Source organism: Ranitomeya variabilis, chromosome 3 (genome assembly GCF_051348905.1).
Source record: "Ranitomeya variabilis isolate aRanVar5 chromosome 3, aRanVar5.hap1, whole genome shotgun sequence".
Classification (NCBI taxonomy): domain Eukaryota; kingdom Metazoa; phylum Chordata; class Amphibia; order Anura; family Dendrobatidae; genus Ranitomeya; species Ranitomeya variabilis.
The window spans coordinates 219,366,559-219,391,480 of NC_135234.1; the positions used below are offsets into that span (position 1 = coordinate 219,366,559).

The window sequence follows — 24,922 nt, forward strand, 5'->3', positions numbered from 1 at the left end:
TCGGCTTAGGGTTGGAGTTAGAATTGGGGGGTTTCCACTGTTTAGGCACATCAGGGGCTCTCCAAATGCGACATGGTGTCCGATCTCAATTCCAGCCAATTAGGAGTTGAAAAAGTAAAACGGCGCTCCTTCCCTTCCGAGCTCTGCCGTTCGCATAAACAGTGGTTTACCCCCACATATGGGGTATCTGCGTACTCAGTACAAATTGGACAACTACTTTTGTGGTCCAATTTCTCCTGTTACCCTTGGGAAAATAAAAATGTGGGGGCTACAAAAATTTTTGTGGGGAAAAAGATTTTTTATTTTCACTGCTCTGCGTTATAAACTGTAGTGAAACACTTGGGGGTTCAAAGTTCTCACATCACATCTACATAAGTTCCTTGGGGGGTCTAGTTTTCAAAATGGGGTCACTTGTGGGGGTTTCTACTGTTGAGGCGCATCAGTGGTTCTGAACACGCAACACGACGCTTGCAGACCATTCCATCAAAGCTTGCATTCGAAAGTTGCACTCCTTCGCTTCCCGAGCTCTGCCATGCACTCAAATGGTGATTTTCCCCCCCACCCCCTCGTATGGGGTATTGGCGTACTGAGGACAAATTGCACAACCACTTTTGCAGTCCAATTTCTCCTGTTACCCTTGGTAAAATGAAACAAATTGGATCTGAAGTAAATTTTTTGAAACATTCCAAAAATTCCTGTGAAGCACCTAAAGGGTTAATAAATGTCTTGAATGTCTTTTTGAGCACCTTGAGGGGTGCAGTTTTTAAAATGGTGTCACACTTGGGTATTTTCTATCATATAGAACCCTCAAAATGACTTCAAATGTGTTGTGCTCCCTAAACAAAAATAAAAAATAAAAATTGTGTTGTAAAAATGAGAAATCGCTGGTCAACTTTTAACCCTTATAACTTCTTAACAAATATTATTTTGATGCCAAAATTGTGCTGATGTAAAGTAGACATGTGGGAAATGTTACTTATTAAATATTTTGTGTGAAATATCTCTGTGATTTAAGGGCATGAAACTTCAAAGTTGGAAAATTGCGAAATTTTCGCCAAATTTACACTTTTTCATAAATAAACGCAAGTCATATCAAATAAAATACCACTACCATGAAGTACAATATGTCACGAGAACACAGTGTCAGAATCACCGGGATCCATGGAAGCGTTCCAGAGTTGTTACCTCATAAAAGGACAGTTGTCAGAGTTGTAAAACTTGGCCCGGTCATTAACATGCAAACCACCCTTGAGGGTTAAGGGGTTAATGGTGGTTGGTAAATGATGTGAAAAATAGCATGACTGATTTTCTTCTCTGTTAAACCCATTAAAAAATTACCATTTATAATCAAGTATAAGGCAACCCAACTATAAGCCAAGGTACCTAATTTTACCACAAAAAATTGGGAAAACTTATTAACTCGAGTATAAGCTGGGTATGCATTGTTCCTCATCCCCATCCCGGTTTTCATGGCCTCCTCATCCATATCCTGGTATGCTTGGCTCCTCATCCATATTCCGGTGTCTCATTCATATCCTGGTTTGCTTGACCCCCATCAGAAAAACATTTTAAAAAAATTCTCTTACAGGGAAGGTGTCACCAGTTTTCTTGTAGTGAAATTAAGCTTAAAATAGTAAATGTATTCATGCAATGTTTGCACTGTTTGCAAACATTTCTATGTGAAAAATATATATTTTCATACAAATATATATATTTACCACTAGGGGGAGCATTTTCCGTTTTAGACCTCAAGCAGCTATAGTAAGACTTACGAGCTTTACTGTTAGCTGGAAAATTGGGGCAGTAACTGCTGGCATAACCATTTCTCTCCCCTTTTGGGTGGTCTAATATCCCTGGGGCAGAATGAAGAGCAGCATCACAGGGCAGCGCCATTTTGTGTGTGACTGCCCTGTAACCTACTATCACCAGCAATTACTGCATCAGAAACACAGCTTGTTTACAGAGAAACAGAACACAGTGGGCTCAGCGGCATGGTGGACTGGAGGAAGAGTGAAGACGTGGTGTGTATGGAGCAGCATTATCTGAGCAGAGCTGTCTGTGACTCATCCATCAGTAAGATAAGGAGGAGATCCAGGTCTGCAGTGAATGGCCAGGCATTGTAAAGGGAGGGAAGAGATACATTGGTATGGCTGAGAGAGACTGATGGGAGAGAGCGAGACATGTAGAATGATGAGTGAGACACATATGGAGCGTGATGGGGAGAGAGATACACATGGAACAGCAGGGGTGAGACACTTGGAGCGTGATGGGGAGAGAGATACACATGGAATAGCAGGGGTGAGACACATGGAGCGTGATGGGGAGAGAGATACACATGGAATAGCAGGGGTGAGACACATGGAGCGTGATGGGGAGAGAGATACACATGGAATAGCAGGGGTGAGACACTTGGAGCGTGATGGGGAGAGAGATACACATGGAATAGCAGGGGTGAGACACTTGGAGCGTGATGGGGAGAGAGATACACATGGAATAGCAGGGGTGAGACACATGGAGCGTGAAGGGGAGAGATACACATGGAATAGCAGGGGTGAGACACTTGGAGCGTGATGGGGAGAGAGATACACATGGAACAGCAGGGGTGAGACACTTGGAGCGTGATGGGGAGAGAGATACACATGGAACAGCAGGGGTGAGACACATGGAGCGTGATGGGGAGAGAGATACACATGGAATAGCAGGGGTGAGACACAAAGAGCGTGATGGGGAGAGAGATACACATGGAATAGCAGGGGTGAGACACTTGGAGCGTGATGGGGAGAGAGATACACATGGAACAGCAGGGGTGAGACACTTGGAGCATGATGGGGAGAGAGATACACATGGAATAGCAAGGGTGAGACACATGGAGCGTGATGGGGAGAGAGATACACATGGAACAGCAGGGGTGAGACACTTGGAGCGTGATGGGGAGAGAGATACACATGGAATAGCAGGGGTGAGACACTTGGAGCATGATGGGGAGAGAGATACACATGGAATAGCAGGGGTGAGACACATTGAGCGTGGTGGGGAAAGAGATACAAATGGAACAGCAGGGGTGAGACACAGGGAGCGTGGTGGGGAGAGATACACATGGAACAGTAGGGGTGAGACATGGAGCGTGATGGGGGGAGAGAGATACACATGGAATAGCAGGGGTGAGACACATGGAGCGCGATGGGGAGAGAGATACACATGGAATAGCAGGGGTGAGACACATGGAGCGTGATGGGGAGAGAGATACACATGGAATAGCAGGGGTGAGACACATGGAGCGTGATGGGGAGAGAGATACACATGGAATAGCAGGGGTGAGACACTTGGAGCGTGATGGGGAGAGAGATACACATGGAATAGCAGGGGTGAGACACTTGGAGCGTGATGGGGAGAGAGATACACATGGAATAGCAGGGGTGAGACACATGAAGCGCGATGGGGAGAGAGATACACATGGAATAGCAGGGGTGATACACTTGGGCTATGTGCACACGTTGCGGATTTTGATGCTTTCCCGCAGCGTTTTTGGATGCGCAGAATTTCATCAAATCTGCAATGTAGTTCACAACCATAGTTAGTCAATGGGAAATTGAGAATTGTTGCGCACATGCTGCGGAAAAATGCGCGCGGATTTGCAGGGTTTTATTTTCCACAGCAAGTCAATTCTTTTTGTGGATCTGCAGAGTTTCTGCACCCATTGAGTTAGGCAAATCCGCAGCAAAACTGCAGGTTTAAAAATCTGGTTTTGCTGCGGAGTTGCGTGCTATAAATGCTGCAGATAGGGAGGAGGAAGAGTGTGTGTGCGGAGACTGTGAGCTGTGAATATGTGCGTGTCTGTGTGTATCTGCGTTTGTGTGTGTGTGTGCGGGAACAGGGAGTATACTGCTGGTTTACTATTTTATTTTTTATTTTTTACAGGAGATCGAGGGCGTTGCATGGATTAGCTGAATAATAAAGATGGGAAACTGTAGTGTTTTATTTCATTAAAATACTTTATTCTAGCTGTGTGTTTATTTAACCCCTTAACTATAGGATTAGTAATGGATAGGTGTCTTATTGACGCCTCTCCATTACTAAGCCGGCTTGATGTCACCTTACAATACAAAGGTGACATCAACGTAACAAATATTACCCATATAACACCACTACAGGGCAGTGGGAAGAGAGAGGCTAAGTGCCAAAATTGTCGGATCTTAGAGATGCGCCATTTCAGGGGTGGCTTTGAGCTGGTGGCCCCTTCTTAGGCTATTAATATCGGCCCGCAGCTGTCTGCATAGCCTTTTCTGGTTATAATTATATGGGAACCCCATGTCATTTTTTGGGGTCCCCCTATTTTAATAGCCAGTAAAGGCTAAATATACAGCTGCGGGCTGATATTCATAGCCTGGTAAGATCCATGGGTACTAACCCCTTCCTAGGCTTTAAACATCATATAATTCTCACATAATACCGCCATATAGATCACACATAATGGCGCCATATAGTTCTCACATAATACTGTCATATAGATCACACATACCGCCATAGTGTTCTCATATAATGCCGCCATATACTCACATAATACCGCTATATACTTCTCACATAATACTGCCATATAATCACACATAATACCATATAGATCACACACACCATCATGTAGATCACACATAAAACCACCATATAATAATCACATAAATAATGCCACATAGATCACACATAATCCCACAATATAGTTATCATATAATACAGTCCTATATTGTTTACATTATTCCACCATACTGGTCAAACATAATACCACCATACAGATCACACATAATACTTGGCAGCATCAAGTGTGGTCTATATGGCAGTACTATGTAAAAAATATATATGGCGGCATCATGTGCGATCTATATGGCAGTATTATGTAATAAATATATATGGCGGTATGTGTGGTCTTTATGGGCGTATTATGTGATAAATAGATATGGCGGCATTATGTGTGATCCATATGGCAGTGTGCTGGGCTACGGGGGGGTCACAGAGAGATATATGGTGGAGGGAGCAGGGTGACAGGAGCACAGAGTATTTCAGGAGAGCAGTGTGCTGGTCTATGGAGGGAGTGTGCTCACGAGCTGACACATGCTCACAACTGTATACTTGGCCTTTACTGGCTATTAAAATGGGGGGCCCCAAACAAAAAAAATGACGTGGGGTCCCCCTATAATTAATAACCAGCAAAGGCTATGCAAACCGCTGCAAGATATCAATAGCCTAGGAAGGGGCCATGGATATTTATCCCCCCCCCCTCCCCAGGCTAAAAACCATCAGCTCTCAGCCGCCCCAGAAATGGCGCATCTATTAGATGCGTCTTTTCTGGCACTTTGCCCGGCTCTTCCCACTTGCCCTGTAGCGGTGGCAAGTTGGTTTCATATTTGTGGGGTTGATGTATATTGTAAATAAAGACACAGCCAGAATAACGTTTTTTCTTAATCTTAATTAAACCATACTTACCGAACGCATAATCCCCGAATCCTGCAACAAAAATAAAATAAACCACAAACATTCTTCACCTGTCCGCCGAGATGATAATCCATAATGTCCCACGACAATCCTGATCACTTTGAGAGCAGTCACATCAGTGATATGACTGCTCTCAAAGACAGCTGGCGATACACTGACAGGAGGTGGATCAGTGCGCCGCCGTGAGTATAATGTTTTTATTTTTATGTGAATATGTATGTAATGTTACTTTAAAAAAAAAAATAAAAATTGAGCACAGGTACCGACAGATGATACTACTCTCCTATCAGACATAGCCCAATGGGAGCAGTAGTGTCATCGGTCTGTGCCTGCTTTTTTACTGCAGGTCACCGCTGCAGGTCACAGTCAGCTGCGGAATCACGCTGACAACTGTCAGCATGATCCCGCAGCGCTGTGACCGACAGTACCGGCGGTAACGTAACCGCAGGTGACAGTCACAGCTGTGGGGTCACGCTGACATGTGACAGCATGACCCCCGCAGCTCGTGTTATCGCACGCACTGAGCTGTGTGTGCAATGGGGAAAGACATGCAGGGGGAGAGGACTGCATAGGAGGGAGAGCGACCCATGGGGAGTGAGACATGCAGGGGAAGAGGAGGGAGAGCGACCCTGGGGGAGAGAGACATGCAGTGGGGAGAGAGGCAGGCAGGGGGAGAGGAGTGCATAGGAGCGAGAGCGACCCATAGGGAGAGAGACATGCAGGGGGAAAGGAGGGAGAGCGACCCAAGGGGAGAGAAACATGCAGGAGGGAGAGCGACCCATGGGGAGTGAGACATGCAGGGGGAGAGGAATGCATAGGAGAGAGAGCGACCCATTGGGGGAGAGACATGGAGGGGGAGAGGAGTGCATAGAAGCGAGAGCCAACAGGCACAGGGGGATGGAGATTACACATGGGGTGAGAGACAGCACCCATAGGGAGAGACAATCACCTCCAGGGTCACAGAGGGAGATATATGGGAGAAGGAACAGAGTGACTGCAGCACAGGGTATTTCAGGACAGCAGTGGGCTGGTCTATGGGGGGTCATAGAGGAGATATATGGGGGAAGGAGCAGGGTGACAGGATAGCAGTGTGCTGGTCTATGGGAGATCACAGAGGAGATATATGGGGGAAGGCTATATGATCCCTGCTGTGGGCATTCTATTTCTCTCCCATTTTGTGAATAACATTCTTGCCATCCCCCTTCCCCTACCTTAATCCCTGTCCTGTCAGCTGTCCTGCTCTCTTTCCAGATGTCAGCTCCCTCTCTGCAGGCTGTGAATGCAGCTTACCGGAGATCACTGGCACTGTGTGTGAGTGGGGAGGCAGAGACAGAGCAGGAAAAGCACACAGGGCAGCGTGTGAGCCGGAGCAGAGGATGTCTGCTCAGGACGTGTAGTGCCTGGAGTACAGAGGAGCACGGAGGTAAATCACCCGCACTCCCCACTCTCCATCCTCCGGCTCCAGTGCGCTTCTGTCCTGTGATAGAGAGTAAGTGGAGCTCGGCAGATAGTACTGGACTATAATAAAATGGTGGCCAGTCACACCTACAACAGTGAGTTGTGCAGCCCACAGAGGCGTGCCCAGCTCACTGCTAATGCGGCTGCAATGTTAAAGATAGGGTCAGCGGCGGTTTATTATCTCCTGCGTCCATGAAGTGCCGTATTATGACACGGATAGTGTCGTGCTACTGCTTTGAAACCAAGATGTCAGCCCCCAGTGCCTTCTTTAAACTCACATAACACACGAAATGTGTTTCACATGCATTCAAAACTTGGTTATAACAGCATGTTATGCTACATTAGTGATTTACTAATGATCTACAAACACGGTACCTTCCCTTTAAGTAGCGGACACACGTGATCGCCCGACCGCTGCTGGAAGCCGTCGGCTTAGGCTACGTTCACATTTGCATTGTTGGGCGCAGCGTCGGCGACGCAACCAACAACGCATGTACACAACGCAACATTTTGCGACGCATGCGTTGTCGTAAGATCCTACAGATCGGGACTTTTGGCGCAGGGAAAACACTACAAGTAGCGTCCCCTGCGCCCTGTCTTGTGCGTCTATATGAAGCATGCGTCGAAAAACGCAGTACAACGCATACCGGTGCATGTCCATTCGCCCCCCATGTTAAAGATAGGGGCGCATGACGCATGCGTCTCCGACGCTGCGCGCAACAACGCAAATGTGAACGTAGCCTTACACTGTGTGCTCTATTACAGAGAAATGAATATTAATTTCTCTTTAGCAAGGGGCACACGCATTAGCCGCCGCAGCCAGCTCCTTCCACCTGTGACCCGCTTCTCCGACTTTGCCGCTCCCCCCTCCGTCTTCTGGGACCCTCACTTGGGTATAAGCCAAGGGGGCATTTTCAGCACACAAAATGTGCTGAAAAACTCAGCTTATACTTGAGTATATACGGTAATAAAATTGTATAGGGTGGGCCATTTATATGGATACACCTAAATAAAATGGGAATGGTTGGTGATATCAACGTCCTGTTTGTGGCACATTAGTATATGGGAGGGGGAAAACTTTTCAAGATGGGTGGTGACCATGGCGGCCATTTTGAAGTCGGCCATTTTGGATCCAACTTTGTTTTTTCCAATAGGAAGAGGGTCATGTGACACATCAAACGTATTGAAAATTTCACAAGAAAAACAATGATGTGCTTGGTTTTAACGTAACTTTATTCTTTCATGAGTTATTTACAAGTTTATGACCACTTATAAAATGTGTTCAAAGTGCTTCCCATTCTGTTGGATTGTCAATGCAACCATCTCCTCCCACTCTTGACACACTTACATCAACCCCGCAGAAGAAATGCTAGCGCAGGCTTCCAGTATCCGTTGTTTCAGATGCTGCACATCATGTATCTTCACAGCATAGACAATTGCCTGCAGATGACCCCAAAGAGTGTCAGGTCCAAGCATTCCTACATGAACAGTTTCCTGGAAAGTGGATTGGTCATCGTGGGCCAGTTGAATGGCCACCAAGGTCTCCCAATCTGACCCCCTTAGACTTTTATCTTTGGGGTCATCTAAAGGCAATTGTCTATCCTGTGAAGATATGAGATGTGCAGCATCTGAAACACATTTGAAAAGTTGATATCGCCAACCATTCCCATTTTATTTAGGTGTATCCATAAAAATGGCCCACCCTGTATTGCTGAGGCTATAAATGCTGTGTTTTTTTAATGCTTTTTTTTCTGGACGTTTTCTGCAAGTGTACAAAATGCATAACACAAAAACAATCTTCTCAAATTTATTGCGGGTTTGCTGTGTTTTTTTATGTGTTTTCATTCTTATTTGATACATTTTTGGTGCAGATGTGAAGCAGCATTTTTTAATACTTTATTAGTAAAGGAAAGTTTCTGTGCTTAAAAATGAAACTTCACTTTTGTTTTGCATGTGTATTTTTCAAGCTCCACCCAGAAGCCTTTAGAGAAGAAACCATCAAAACCTCAGTGCTTTGCTTTGAAATTTAGGCCGCGTTCCCATGTAGCATAAATTCTGGGTATTTTATGATGCAAAAAAAAAAAATGTAAACTGCAGAATCCAAACTTTCCTGTACTATAAAAATTACTTAATCCACTTTTTCACATCTGCAATAAAAAAAGCATGAAATAAGAGGGATAGCGGTAACTAGAAGTTAAGAGATTGGCTGGCCTTTCGTCCAGCCCCTGGTACAACTTACCTGAACGCTGGACCGGAGTCCTGTCAATCTATTTGCTCATCTCTGTTCAAAAATGTCCTGGATACAGTGGGTTTGCCGGATTTGGGTGTACGCCCTACAGTCTCGACCGTCTACTGAATGTCCCTCACTGCCACCGCCCCTCTGATATAATCTCCTCCTGTGAGGGTAGAAGAAATGGTAAATGGATGTGGCTAAGGGCTTCGTGAAAATTTCCCATTGGACGCTGTGCACGCCAGAATGATTTGTCCCTCTTTCTATTTTTCAAAAGTTAGGAGGTTATGCCTTTTAGGTGAAAGGGATTAGATTCCCACTACAGTCTACAGGAAATCGAGTCACTCTCTGGTCGCAAATTACCTTTTTGTAGCTTTAGAAGCTGGCAAATTGGGTAATACGACATACTGTTTCACTACATTGAAGGGGTTATCCGGGTACTTGCTTATTTTCCCTAAGAGCCTAAGGAGTTACAGGCAGGTGCAGTAGTTATTAACTGCTCTATTGTCATGGGTCAAATGAAGCGGCAGAAAACGCCTTTAACTCCTAAGCGTTTAATGTAGTTATTGTGCATATTCATCCAGTTCTGGTGGTCGGTGTCCTTGCCAATGACTTATAAACAATGTAAAATAAAAGCTGTTGTGGCAGAATGATAACTCAGAAAAAGCAAGTCCATTGCAAGCTTGCTTATTTTCATGCTCTCTAATATACCCATTATATAACAAGACAATAACCCTCTATTGCAAGTGGGAATATTAATATCTATATACAGTATATCTCCAATGCTATGCAAACTGTTAAGCAATATGATTGAAGTTGGGGAAATAAAACATACTGATATTTCATGAATTTTCCGCTGCGATTAGCAATCCTTCTCAAACTATATTCACATTGAGAGTTTGAGTTTTGTGATATTGTCATTGTTGTTATAAAATGTCTGTAGTGAAAAACACAAAAGGGTAGTAACCAGGGAAGTCACAGCTTACACCTCTGCCATGCGTTTTCTCCACTGTTACGATTTTTTTTCTACTATTATTTATTTGTATTTATTTGATCTCGCTTATATAGCACCGTTAATTTTACAACACTTTTCATCACTGTCCGTATTGGGCCTAACAATCTAAAAATCTAAATTGCTGATCTATATGTCATTAAAGTGTGGCACAAAAACCCACCCAAATACGCAGAAAACATACAAACTTTGTGTTCCTGGGTTCAAAAATCCTACCAAAAACTGAACATCTGCAGAGTTTTGCAAAGCAACAGCTCTAATGACTGAGTCACTGGAAATAGGCCCATCTACAAGCTTTGTGTTTTATATATTCAGACCTATATTCCTGATTGACGTACACCTGCAAATATTAATTGCAGCCAAGTCAGTCTGTGTATGGACACCCATTAGCAGCATTGCCAGATGGCTGATAACAGGCTATTGTACTGAGGGTTGAAAGCTTATACTACACACAGGCCTGTTTCATCAAAGTTTTTACACATAAAAACTAATTTTTGCCAACATTAGGACCAGATCAGCTTATCAGCGGGGATGCCACTCTTACTCTCCTCTAGAACATTGAGGAGCGGATGACACATAACCACAAGTATGCTAATCACATACATTCAAGGGTTACGTTACCTCCCACTCCTACGAGAAATATAAAGAGCTGTCACATTTGGCAATCTGCAGTCCGTAGAGTTTGCTTCTTAAAGCTTTTATGGAGGTATGGAAAATCTTATTTCCTGCGTGGGTCACACTCGTAGCAATTAATATTAATTGTTATGCATTATTTACATGAATTTGCCCATGTGTATTAAGTGCGTGGCATTTTGATAATGGGATTAATTAGGATTAATTAGGATTAATAACAATTTATTATTTAGTCGCCAAAGCTTTATTTCTACATATGAAAAGTGCGATAATTGGCCTGCTCACTAGAGCCAGTGAAAGTGTCAAGAGTTGTTTACCGTAGTTGCAAATCCATATTTTGTAAAGTACTGTATTTGATATATCAATTTGTATTTTTTTGTTTTTACTTTTTTATTAGGAGCCTGTGGTGTTCCTGAAAGGCTTAGTTTTGCAGTTCCAAAAGAAAGTGACCTTTCAAAAGATATCTTCCTTCCTGGTACCAAAGTTAGCTATGATTGCAGGCCAGGTTTCAGGCGTGTTCCCGGCTCAGACAATTCAGTCACCTGCCTTGACAACTTGTCATGGTCAGCGCCAAGTGATTTTTGCACACGTAAGTAAATGATCTGCCTTAACTTCTTGGTCTAATTAGCTTGTATATCGAAATATAGAAGCTGAATGTTTTCTACAGTGTGTGTTGGTTTCTGCATGACCTGGATATTGGAAATAAGTAGAAAAACTCATAGGGCACATGTACATGGACTAATTACGGATTTGTTCATGAGGTGTATATTATTAACCATGGATGAGATCAAGAATGATTTTCTCATAAATACTAGAACCCACACCCTAGAACACACACCTGTAAATTTGCAAACTACCAATCATTGGCCAGTTACTCAAATTAATGGGCACAGATAGATGTAATTAACCCCTTCCCGACCAGTGACGCCACGTAGGCGTCATGAAAGTCGGTGCCAATCCTACCTGTGACGCCTATGTGGTGTCATGGAGGGATCGCGTCCCTGCAGATCGGGTGAAAGGGTTAACTCCAATTTCACCCAATCTGCAGGGACAGGGGGAGTGGTACTTCAGCCCAGGGGGGGGTGGCTTCACCCCCTCGTGGCTACGATCGCCCTGATTGGCTGTTTCACTTTCAACAACCAGAGCGATTTGTAATATTTCACCTATGAAAATGGTGAAATATTACAATCCAGCCATGGCCGATGCTGCAATATCATCGGCCATGGCTGGAAACCCTTATCTGCCCCCACCGCCACCGATCGCCTCCCCAGTCCTCCGTCCTGTGCTCCGCTCCCCTCCGTCCACTCCCCCGTTCTCCTGTCCGCTCCCCCCATTCTCCTGTCCGCTCCCCCCCATTCTCCTGTCCGCTCCCCCATTCTCCTGTCCGCTCCCCCCCATTCTCTTGTCCGTTCCCCCCCATTCTCTTGTCCGTTCCCCCCCATTCTCTTGTCCGTTCCCCCCTATTCTCCTGTCCGCTCCCCCATTCTCCTGTCTGCTCCCACCCCCCGTGCTCCAATCCCACCCCCATGCTCCAATCCCACCCCCCCGTGCTCCGATTCCCCCACCCCCCCGTGCTCCGATCCCCCCCCCCGTGCTCCGTTCCCCCCACCCCCACCCCCGTGCTCCGATCCCCCCACCCCCGTGCTCCGATCCCCCCCTCATACTTACCGAGCTTCCCGGTATCCGACCGTCTGCTCCATGGGCGCCGCCATCTTCCAAAATGGCAGATTCGTTCCAGGTACATTTTGATCACTGTGATAAAACCTATCACAGTGATCTAAATAAAAAAAAAACAGTAAATGAACCCCCCCTTTATCACCCCCATAGGTAGGGACAATAATAAAAATAAAGAAAATATATTTACTTTTATTTTTACACTAGGGCTAGGGTTAGAACGAGGGTTAGGGCTAGGGTTAGGGCTAGGGTTAGAATTAGGGTATGTGCACACGCTGCGATTTCGTTGCCAGAAAAGCACCCACTTTGGGGAGCATTTTATCACCAAGTGTTTTTGTCTCAGATAGACCGCAATCTACATGGCTAAAATGCAAAGGCTGTTTCAAGTGCAACACAATTAATTGTTCGACATGCAAACACATGGTTACTATGAAGTCTTTTCAAAATTATAACCATACTTAGGGTACCGTCACACAGTGGCATTTTCATCGCTACGACGGCACGATTCGTGATGTTCTAGCGATATAGTTACGATCTCGCAGTGTCTGACACGCAGCAGCTATCAGGGACCCTGCTGAGAATCGTACGTCATAGCAGATCGTTTGATACTTTCTTTCGTCGCTGGATCTCCCGCTGTCATCGCTGGATCGTTGTGTGTGACAGCGATCCAGCGATGCGTTCGCTTGTAACCAGGGTAAACATCGGGTTACTAAGCGCAGGGCCGTGCTTAGTAACCCGATGTTTACCGTGGTTACCAGCGTAAAAGTAAAAAAAAACAAACCGTACATACTCACCATCTGATGTCCGTCAGGTCCCTTGCAGTCTGCTTCCCGCTCTGACTGTCTGCCGGCCGGAAAGTGAGAGCAGATCACAGCGGTGACGTCACCGCTGCACTCTGCTCTCACTGTACGGCGGCACTCAGTCAGAGCGGGAAGCAGACTGCAAGGGACCTGACGGACATCAGATGGTGAGTATGTACGTTTTTTTTTTTTTTTTACTTTTACGCTGGTAACCACAGTAAACATCGGGTTACTAAGCGCGGCCCTGCGCTTAGTAACCCAATGTTTACCCTGGTTACCAGCGAACCTCGGCATCGTTGGTCGCTGGAGAGCGGTCTGTGTGAAAGCTCCCCAGCGACCACACAGCGACTTACCAACGATCACGGCCAGGTCGTATCGCTGGTCGTGATCGTTGGTAAATCGTATAGTGAGACGGTACCCTAACTCATTCCAAATACAAGATTTTATAAATTGCAACACTCGGAATGTTGTTTATAAAATTGACTGTACCGCATGCGACAAGTCCTATATAGGGTGTACTGGACGAAAATTAAAAAAAATCGCATTACAGAACATCTATATGACATTACAAAAAATACAAATCGCAACATTTCATCTGCGGCTAAACACTTCATTGATCATCACACATGGAATTCTTCATTTTTTCGTGTATTGGGTCTGGAGAAAATAAAAAAACCTTACCGGGGTGGAGATATCCATACAATGTTATTAACCCGGGAAGCTTATTGGATTTTTGTTTTGGGCACACGTTTTCCGGGCGGCTTGAATCGTAGAAATTAGATAATGTTTCATTATTGAAATCTGTCTAAAATCCAGTAATTAATATTCTATTGTGTTCTAAGTAATTTATTTGTGTTTTTTTTCCATGTGTTCATTTGTATGCAATTGCTATAGCCTTTCAGGACCTTTTAATCATGTGATGTGTTACTTCCTGTTTATTGGCGCATAGTACTATATATGTCCACATGGGCTTTGGGATAGATCAGCTTGGATAAAGACTGCGGTTGCAGTCGAAACGCGTCGCTTTCCTCCCAGGGCTATTGTAAGATCCGTGGAGCATGCACTTTTTAAGAATTTTTCAATAAATGCAATTTTATTTTTAAGAAGCTGGAACATGTTTTTTTCTGCTGATGTAAAGTAGACATGTGGGTAATGTTATTTATTAACTATTTTGTGTCACATAACGCTCTCGTTTAACAGAATAAAAATAAAAAAATTGAATATTGTGAAATGTTCAAATTTTCCGCTAAATTTCCATTTTTTTCACAAATAAATGCAAAAATTATTGACTTAAATTTACCACTAACATGAAGCCCAATATGTCACGAAAAAACAATCTCAGAACCGCTAGGATCCGTTGAAGCATTTCTGAGTTATTACCTCATAAAGGGACACTGGTCAGAATTGCAAAAAACGGCCAGGTCATTAAGGTCAAAATAGGCTGGGTCATGAAGGGGTTAAACCAAAAAGAAGTCCATGCGTATAAGCTCCGTCATAGGGAGTATAAGAAAACCAAAAGAAAATGACGTTACAGCTGACTTAAAAATACAATAAAAGAGAAAAAAAAAAAAATGTAACAAAACCAGCTCACCTACTAGGCATTTGTTGTGGGGAAGCCCGGATAACGTGCAGTCTTCACGTAAGGCAATGGAACAAATAGAGGAGAAAATCCAGCTTCCAAAAATATCAAAATTTATTGAAGATAAAATCCAAGATTCAAAAACATGGTTCACAGGAGAAGAAATGGCAGCATGCTACATGTTTCGAACACTAAGTTCTTTTTCAAAGCTGCTCACCATGCACCAGAATGAGGTTTAAATAACAGCTGTGACACATCACAGTGAATCAATCGGCATGCTGCCATTTCTTCTCCTGTGAACCATGTTTTTGGATCTTGGATTTTATCTTCAATAAATTTTGATATTTTTGGAAGCTGGATTTTCTCCTCTATTTAAAAATACAATATTTGTTCCCAAACAGGTAATTATATAAAATCAAATTGCATATAAATAGATATGAATAACACAACAATTAAAATGAAGGACGACACACAAGTACCACGTACATGCCAAAGGAAGGACCAGATAGAACTAGTTCATAAGCCAGCAAGTACTAACTATAATAAATATACATACAGAGTATGAACCAGTCATAAAAAATACCACAAGTAATTGCAGAAAAATCAGATGTGCGAACTGAACCACCTGGTCAGTGGGATGTATATGAATATAAGAAGGATTAACTAAATACACCATAGGACAAGCAAATTATGTCAAGATATATAGGCCAAAATACACCTAAAAATAATAATAAGGTGCTAAAGTGCATAGTGCAATCTATAACTGAATACTAATATGCAAATACATATTTGTGGCAAGTGCCATAAAAAATTATTGCCATTAGTTAGACTAACATATAAGGAAGCACCTAGAGAACTAGTGAAACAGCATATATATTTTTCATAGAATGATACTTGTAGTTATATATAAGTAAATCCCATCCAGGATGAAAAGATATTTATACAAATTATAGAGAGTAAACCATGGTAGGAAATTAAGAGGACCAACCTTAGGCAGATGTGGACAGGAGGGATCACAACGCACGTTTCGCTCTACGCTTCTTCGGGGGGCATCACAGATATATGTAGTAGTTGTTGGGACCGAAAGCGTAACAAAGGTATGTGCCAAAATTATTCACTCCAGATATAGTGAATTAAGTATGTTAATCACATCCAATTTAAATAAAAAAAAAGTTTTCAAAACCAAAAATATCCATGAAATTTGTGAGTAACCTGTGTGCAGCATGTGAGTATGGCTTTTATCTGATGGCATGTGATTTATACAGGCCTACACATTTAACCCCTTAACGACTGCCGATACTCCTTTTAACAGCGGCAGTAACGGGTACTTATGCCTCGGCGCTGCTTTTTAATGGCGCTGAGAAATAAGTATCTAGCACCCCCCAACATCAGAATTTCTCCAGGGTCTCGGCTACTAGGGGTAGCTTAGACACCAGAGAACGTGATTTGGGTCGGTTTTTACCCACCCCAGTGTTGCGATCGTCATTATTAACAGAATAGCGGTGACCGCAAAAAAACAGATTTCCCATTTCATTTCTGTCTCCTCTGATGTGATCGCGCATCAGAGGAGAGAAAAATGGGGTTCCCATCCCTGCCGAGGTCTGCCGACTGGCACCAATAGGACATTTTTTTCTATTGGTTCATTTTGATCACTGTGATAGACCCTATCACACTGATAAAAATATAGAAAATAGTAAATCAAACCCCCTTGTTTCACCCCCTTAGTTAGGTAAAAATAATAAAATAAAAGTATTTATTTCCATTAGAGTTGGTCTAAATTTAGGGTTAGGCTAAGTTTAGGCTAGGGATAGGGTTGGGGCCAGGGTTAGGATGGGGGCTAGGGTTAGGGTTGGGGTTAAAATTGGGGTTAGGGTTGTGGCTTAGGGATAGGGTTGGGGCTAGGGATAGGGTTGGGCTAAAGTTAGGGTTGGGCTAAAGTTAGGGATTACGGTTATAGTTGGGATTACTGTTGGGGTTAGGTTTGTGGTTAGGGTTGTAGTTAGAATTGGGGGGGTTCCACTGTTTAGGTACATTAGGGGGTCTCCAAACGCGACATGGCGTCCCCATTGATTCCAGCCAATTTTGCGTTTAAAAAGTCAAACTGTGCTCTCTCCCTTCTGAGCCCTGCCATGTGCCCAAATAGTGGCTTTACCCCACATACAGGGTATTGGCGTACTCAGGAGAAATTGCACAACAAATTTTGTTGTCCATTTTTCTCCTGATGCCCTTGTGAAAATAAAAAAATTGGTTCCAAAGTACATTTTTGGGGAAAAAAGTAAAATGTTCATTTTTTACTTCCACATTGCTTTAGTTCTCGTGAAGCACCTGAAGGGTTAATAAACTTCTTGAATGTGGTTTTGCGCACCTTGAGGGGTGCAGTTTTTAGAATGGTGTCACTTTGGAAATTTTCTGTTATATTGACTCCCCAAACTTACTTTTCAAATGAGGTGGTCCTTAAAAAATGGTTTTATAAATTTTGTTGGAAAAATAAGAAATCGCTGGTCAAATTTTAACCCTTATAGCGTCCTAACAAAAAAAATGTTTCCAAAATTGTGCTGATGTAAGGTTGACATGTGGGAAATGTTATCTACTAACTATTTTGTGTCACGCCACTCTCTGATTTAAGGGTACAAAAATTAAAAGTTTGAAAATTGCAAACCTTTTCCAAATTTTTGCCAAATTTTTATTTTTTTTAATAAATAAATGCAAGTCATATCAAAGAAATTTTACCACTGACATGAAGTACAATATGTCACAGAAAAACATTCTCTGAATCAGTGGTATACGTTGAAGCGTTCCATAGTTATAACTTCATAAAGTGACAGAATTGTCAAAAAAAAAAAAAAGGCTTTGTCATTAATAATAATAATAATAATAATCTTTATTTATATAGCGCCAACATATTCTGCAGCGCTTTACAGTTTAACAGCTTCAAACACAACAGTCATAGGTAACAACGTTAACAATACAATAATAAAGCAAAATAAGACGACCCTGCTCATGAGAGCTTACAATCTACAATGAGGTGGAGGAGATACAAAGTACAGGTGTGTAGTTACAATTATGTATTTACAATGATGGTCCAGCCATCTTCAGGGGGTGGGGGATAGATGGAAGTAGTGAATGGGCTGCACACACACAAGCATAAAATGACTTTGATTAGTTTGATTAGTTAATGTGGTAGGCCGCTCTGAACAAATGTGTTTTGAGCGAGCGCCTAAAACTATGCAAATTGTGGATGGTCCTAATATCTTGGGGTAGAGCATTCCAGAGGATTGGCGCAGTACGGGAGAAGTCTTGGAGTCGGGAGTGGGAGGTACGGATTAGTGCAGAGGTTAGTCGAAAGTCATTTGCAGAGCGTCGCAGTCGGCTAGGCCGATAGACCGAAATGAGGGAAGAGATGTATTGGGGTACCGCACTGTGGAGAGCTTTGTGGGTGAGAACAAGTACTTTGAATTGTATTCTGTAATGAATGGGCAGCCAGTGTAATGACTGGCCGAGAGCGGATGCGTCGGAGTAACGATTAGCCAGATGGACAACCCTGGCTGCTGCATTAAGGATTGACTGGAGAGGGGAAAGTCAAGTTAGGGGGAGGCCAATTAATAGAGCATTGCAGTAGTCAAGGCGGGAGTGGATCAGGGCGACAGTGAGGGTTTTTGTTGTCTCCATGGTGAGAAAAGGGCAGATTCTAGAGATGTTGTTTAGGTGTAAGCGGCACGAGCGGGCAAGAGATTGTATATGGGATGTGAAGGAGAGATTGGAGTCAAACAAAACACCCAGACAGCGCGCCTGCTGCCCGGGGTGTTATTATGGTGCCACCCACGGAGAGGGAAATGTCAGATTTAGGGAGGTTAGTAGAAGGCGGGAGCAGAAGAAGTTCAGTTTTGGAGAGGTTGAGTTTCGGATAGAGAGCGGACAAGATGTTGGAGACTGCAGACAGTCAGTGGCGTTCTGTAGTACAGCGGGGGTAAGGTCAGGGGATGACGTGTATAGTTGTGTGTCATCAGCATAAAGATGGTACTGAAAGCCAAATCTGCTGATGGTCTGTCCAATTGGGGCTGTGTAGAGGGAGAAGAGAAGGGGCCAAGGACTGAGCCCTGAGGTACCCCAACAGTGAGAGGAAGAGGAGATGAAGTAGAAGCAGAGAACAGAACACTGAAGGAGCAGTCAGAAAGATAGGAGGAGAACCAGGAGAGAGCAGTGTCCTTAATGACTAGTGACTGGAGCCTAGAGAGTAGGAGAGGGTGGTCAACAGTGTCGAAAGCTGCAGAAAGGTCGAGAAGAATGAACAGAATGGTCACTGTTACATTTTGCTGTCAGAAGGTCATTGGTCACCTTGATGAGTGCCGTTTCTGTCGAATGTAATGGGTGGAAACCGGACTGTGAAGGGTCTAGGAGGGAATGAGTGGAGAGGTAACGGGTAAGGCGGGAGTAGATCAGGCGCTCCAAGAGTTTCGAGATGAAGGGGAGATTGGAGACCGGTCTGTAGTTGTTTGTGCAGGATGGGTCGAGGGTGGTTTTTTTTAGTAATGGAGTAATGATAGTGTTTGAAGGAGGAGGGGAAAATGCCAGAGGAGAGGGAGAGATTAAAGATTGTAGTTAGGCGAGTTTTGACGACTGAAGAGAGACTGGAGGAAGTGTGAGGGAATGGGGTCGGTGGTGCATGTAGTCGGACGAGAAGAGGAGAGGAGCTTGGAGACTTCTTCTTCTGTGATGGGATCGAATGTGGAGAGTGAGCCAGGGGAAATGCAGGGAGGGATGGGAGTCATTGCACTTGGTGTCTGGGAGCGGATTTCCTGACGGATATTGTCTATTTTCTCTATAAAGTGGGAGGCCAGGTCATCAGCACAAATGTCTGTGATAGGGTCTTGTGCTTTTGGCCTGAGGAGGGAGTGAAAGGTGTTAAAACGTTTCTTGGGGTTGTTGGATAGTGAGGAGATCAGGGTGGTGTAGAAGGTCTGTTTGGCGAGGTGAAGGGCAGACTTATAGGTCCTTAACATAAATTTGAAGTGTGTGAAGTCTTCTGGTGTGCGTGTTTTCCTCCATAAGCGTTCAGCACTCCTAGAGCATCGCTGGAGAAATTGGGTTTGCGATGTGAGCCAGGGCTGTTTCACTCTGTGTTTGGAGGTTCTGAGGGTGAGGGGAGCTACTTGGTCAAGGGTGCTTCTGAGAATGTCGTTGTAGTGATGTACAGCCAGATCAGGACATGAAAAATAGGAGATTGGGGACAATGATGAGTGTAGGGAGTCTGAAAGTGTATGAGGGTTAATGGCATGTAGATTTCTGAATGTGTTGTAGGTAGGAGAGTGCTGGGGTGGGGGAGGAAATGTGAGTGTGAAGGATAGAATGTTGTGGTCAGAGAGGGGAAGCGGTGAGTTATCTAGGTAGGAGATTGAACAGAGCCGGACAAAGACCAGATCCAGGGTATTACCGTCTTTGTGTGTTTCAGAGGTTGAGAGCTGTGAGAGGCCTAGAGAAGTGGTTAGTGATAGAAGCTGGGATGCAGATGTGGAAGTGGGGCTGTTAATGGGGATGTGGAAGTCTCCCAGGGTAAGGGTTGGAAGCTCTTAGGACATGAAGTGCGACAGCCAGGCTGAGAAGTGGTCCAGGAAGTGGGTGGGTGAGCCTGGGGGCCGGTATACGACCGCTACTCTGAGGGAGAGGGGACGAAAGAGCCTGATAATGTGGACCTCAAAAGAAGGGAATGAGAGTGATGGAACTGGGGGTATAACCTGGAACGTGCATTGTGGGGACAGGAGTATACCGACTCCACCACCAGGTCTGTTTGTGGGTCTCGGGGAAGGGGAGAATTGTAAGCCACCATGAGAAATGGCAGCGGGGTAGACAGTGTCAGAGTCCTGGATCCAGGTTTCAGTGAGGGACAACAGATTCAGAGAGTTGTTCACAAAGTAGTTGTGCAGGAAAGGAAGCTTGTTACATACAGACCGTGGATTCCAAAGGGCACAATTGAAAGAGAGAGGTGAGGGAGTGCAAGTAATATTATTAAGGTTAGTATGGTTTTGATATGAGGTAGGGTAGCAGTTGAGGATGGGGGAGCGGGGTTGGGGGGAGATGTCCCCCGAAATCAGAAGGAGTAAGAAGATAAAAAGCAAGTAGTTTTTGGAAGTGTATGAAGTTTTTTTTGTGCAGTGTGTTTGGGCAAGATGGGCTGAGGTTTTTCAGGAAGGTGAGAAGTGCATGGGAGCTGTACATTGGAGAGGGAAGGAGAGAGGAGCTGATGTATATGAGTCGTGGTGGAGGGGGGATTGGGCGGTGAATGTGGATTGCAAGGGAACATAGGAGGATAGGAGTAAAGCACATGGATAGACAGGTGAGCAGAGTGTGGGTTACCTGACTCCTGCCCTGACTAACTGCCATGGAATAACTGCTGTATTAAAGGGTCATTAAAGGGAATCTGTCACCTACTTTTTCGTATATAGGCTGCAGCCTTTAGGGCTTCTCTACAGTATTCTGTAATGCTGTATACAAGCCCCCGATGTAACCTAAAAGATTAGAAAAATAAGTTAGATTATACTCGCCTGGGGGGCAGTCTGGTGCGGTCCAGTCCGATGGGCGTCACGGTCCGGGTCTGGTGCCTCCCATCTTCATGCAATGACATCCTCTTCCTTGCTTCCTGTCACGGCTCCTGTGCAGGCGTACTTTATCTGCCCTGTTGAGGGCAGAGCAAAGTACTGCAGTGCGCAGGCGCTGGTCTCCTCGGACCTTTCCCGGCGCCTGCGCGCTGCAGTACTTTGCTCTTCCCTCAACAGGGCAAATAACGTATAAAGTATGCCTGCGCAGGAGCCGCGACAAGAAGAGGACGTGCATTGGACCGGACCGCCCCTCCCCCAGGTGAGTATAATCTACCTTGTTTTTCTCATCTTTCAGGTTACATCGAAGGCTTATCTACAGCATTGCAGAATGCTGTAGATAAGCCCCTGATGGCGGTGGCCGAAGCTCATAAACGAAAGTGTTAAACAACCTCCTAAATAACAACCATTATGTTACGGACTATTAACAGAATCATCAGCACAGTATATTCTACAACATAAGTCATTACCATTCTGCAGTTTAATTTTTTATTTTTTTTTGCAGACAGAGATTGTGGGCATCCTGGAGACATAGAGAATGGTGATTTTGAAGCGCCAGATGGTTTCAGATTTGGTTCCAGAGTGACGTATAAATGTAATGAAGGGTGAGGAGAAATTTGATCACTATACACTTAAGCTGTTGGTAAAGAGCAATTTTCACAGATTATGCAATTAACTGGCTAGGCTTTCAGACTAAATTTGAATTTACATAGCTTGGAACAGGGTCTTGTTTTAGATTGGTTGCATGAAAACTAACTCCCCTGCTGTCCTGTCACAGGTTCATTCTTCATCCCTTAAGGACCAGGGGTATTTCTGTTTTTTGCTCCCCTTCTACCCAGAGCTATAACTTTTTTTTATTTTTCGGTCAAAATGACCATGTGAGAGCTTGGTTTTTGTGGGCCGAGTTGTACTTTTGAACTGCGCCATTGATATTACCATTTAGTGTACTGGAAAATGGGAAAAAATGGAAAAATTCAAAGTTTGTAAAAAAAATAAAAATAATAAAGTTGCCATTTTCCAAGACTCGTAGCGTCTCCATTTTTCATGATCTGGGTCTGGGTGAGGGCTTATTTTTTGTGTGCCGAGCTGACGTTTTTATTGATAACATTTTGGTGTAGATATGATCTTTTGATCACCCGTTATTGCATTTTATTGTTGTTGCATCAACCAAAAAAAGTAATTCTGGCGTTTTGATGTTTTTACGTTACGCTGATTAATATTTTTCTATATATTGATAGATTGGACGATTCTGAACGCGGCGATACCAAATATGTTTTGTTTTTTTTAATTGTTTTATTTTGAATGGGGCAAAAGGGAAGTGATTTTAACTTTTTATATTTTTTAACATTTTTTTTCTTGCTTCAATAATCATCTTATCGCATGAGCAAAACCTAGCAGGCTTGATCCCTTCTTTATGTAGCAGCAATGTTCATTTGCTATGAGCACTGACCATGGGATGATGACCACGACCGGGGTCTCTGGGTTGTCATGCCAACTTAGCTACGACCCATGGTCATGTGACACAGTCGCTGATGGGCATGGGCTGTGATGCACTTCGGCACGTTCATGTTAACTGCCGCCTGTCAGAGATTGACAGCGGCATTTAACATGTTAACAGCCGCGGATGGATTGCAATTCCAACCGCGGCTGTTAGGGGCACATGACAGGGTACCATGGTAGCCATCGGCACCCGCGATTTTCATCATGGGGGTCCCATGGTTACTAAGAGGGTCTTGTGAACTCCTTGCAACCAATTTAATACCACTATCGTGATTGACAGCAGTATTTAAGGGGTTACTCGACCCCGATCGGCTCCCAAACCAGCCGGGGCCCATACTGCAGGGTGTCAGCTGTCATGTACAGCTGAAACCCATGGGAATTGTCGCCGGGCGGCGCTATACATTTATTCCGCTGAGAAATAAGGCCCCTTAACGTCCGCCATTAAAAGGAGTATCAGTGGCCGTTAAGGGGTTAAATAAGGTTTTTATGCTAAATGTAATATTGTTTTCAAATGTTGCCTTTTTTTATTTTCTTATCTCAATCTAAATTAAAAATGGAAATCTTGAAATTTTCAGATTCTGTATCTTTTTACTAATCAACCCATGTCCATTAGCCACAGTAAACAGATACCAACCCTTCTTTTGTATCGAATATATGATGGGCATGATCAAATTTCATTGTGAAGGGAGGGGAGGAAAAGGGTCAGCTTTTTTAGTTCCCGTCAACTTTCCCCTCTCCATGACATTTCCTATGTGCTTGCTGGATGACAACTCTGTAGCAGTGCAGCTGCACCTTGCAGCTACAAGATAGAAGGAAAAACCATGAAGGATGGATCTTTAACTACACTCCCGAAGACATCATATGATGAAAAAGGAGATCCAGGAGGCAATGTTTTGAAAATTGTAGTTTTATTTATTTTATTAGTCAACACGTTTCAAACAGGGCTGTGGAGTCGGAGTCTGAGCCCATTTTGGTGAAGTCGGTGTCGTGGAAATTGAGGAGTCGGAGGTTTGGTTTACCTTACCGACTCCACAGCCCTGGCAGGGCTTTGTAGCCTTAGTCGTGGTCATGGAAATTAAGGAGTCTGAGTCGGAGGTTTGGCTTACTGATTCCATAGCCATGGTTTTAAAGTTCACAGACTTTTTCATCTGGACTAAACCACATTGCAAGGAGGAGTGTACACATTTAAAATACATCATATTCTAACAAATGTGTATGCACTCCTCCATGCAATGTGATTTTGTACTGATGAAGAAGTCTGTGAACTTTGAAATATGTTTACTAATAAAACCGCAGTTTTAATCACTTTGCCTCCTGGATCTCTTTTTTTTTTTTTTTCATCATTTGGTGTCTTCAGCAGCTCAGTTAGATGCATTCTCCATGGTCTTTTTTCCATTGTATGTATCCTGGATCTGCAGCTGCTGTTCCACTGAGCCTTATTTGGTGTTGTGGTGCACAACACTGCCAGGTGAGCACATCCCGACACCTATCGTTCTCATATCCTCTCTCTGGGTAAGACTCTATTTTGCTCTATTGTCTTCCATTTTTCTCTTTTTGGATTCAGCTACGAGAAGCATTGTTTTTAAGTGAGCAGAGCTTCAGCAGGGGACTTTGATAGTCAGTATAATAGTTTTAACAACCATCATAAATAAGTTAAAGGCAATTTGTCAGCAGGATCAGCCCTCCTAAGCGGTCTACTTGTTCATGTAGGTAATAGAACATGGAATAATTTGATCACTTTGTATCTGCATTCCGATGTCTTATTCCAGAGAAATCCACGTTTTTCTCAATCTAAATGAAGTGTTAAGAATCTGCCTTCAAAGCTTATTTAGAATGAAAGGGGAATTACTAGTGTGAAATATGTAATGACTGACACTTTGCTTTCATCACAGACATCTCTGCTGTGAGATCATAACCAACACGGTACAGCAGAGCCAACACAGTACTATAAAGACTCAGAAGTCT

General features: G+C 43.8%; 1 protein-coding gene across 4 annotated transcripts in view; it reads left to right on the top strand.

Moving 5' to 3' along the window:
- LOC143815682 (complement decay-accelerating factor-like) overlaps positions 1-24,922 on the top strand; it is a 166,914-nt gene that overhangs the window by 42,998 nt on the left and 98,994 nt on the right. For all 4 annotated transcript variants that reach the window (XR_013223779.1, XM_077295193.1, XM_077295194.1 and 1 more), the window contains exons 4-5: positions 11,212-11,403; positions 21,963-22,062. Coding sequence is in view for 3 of the 4 variants with exons in the window: in XM_077295193.1 (XP_077151308.1) it covers positions 11,212-11,403; positions 21,963-22,062 (292 nt within the window). In the remaining variant the exon portion in view is untranslated. The remainder of the gene's footprint in view (positions 1-11,211; positions 11,404-21,962; positions 22,063-24,922) is intronic.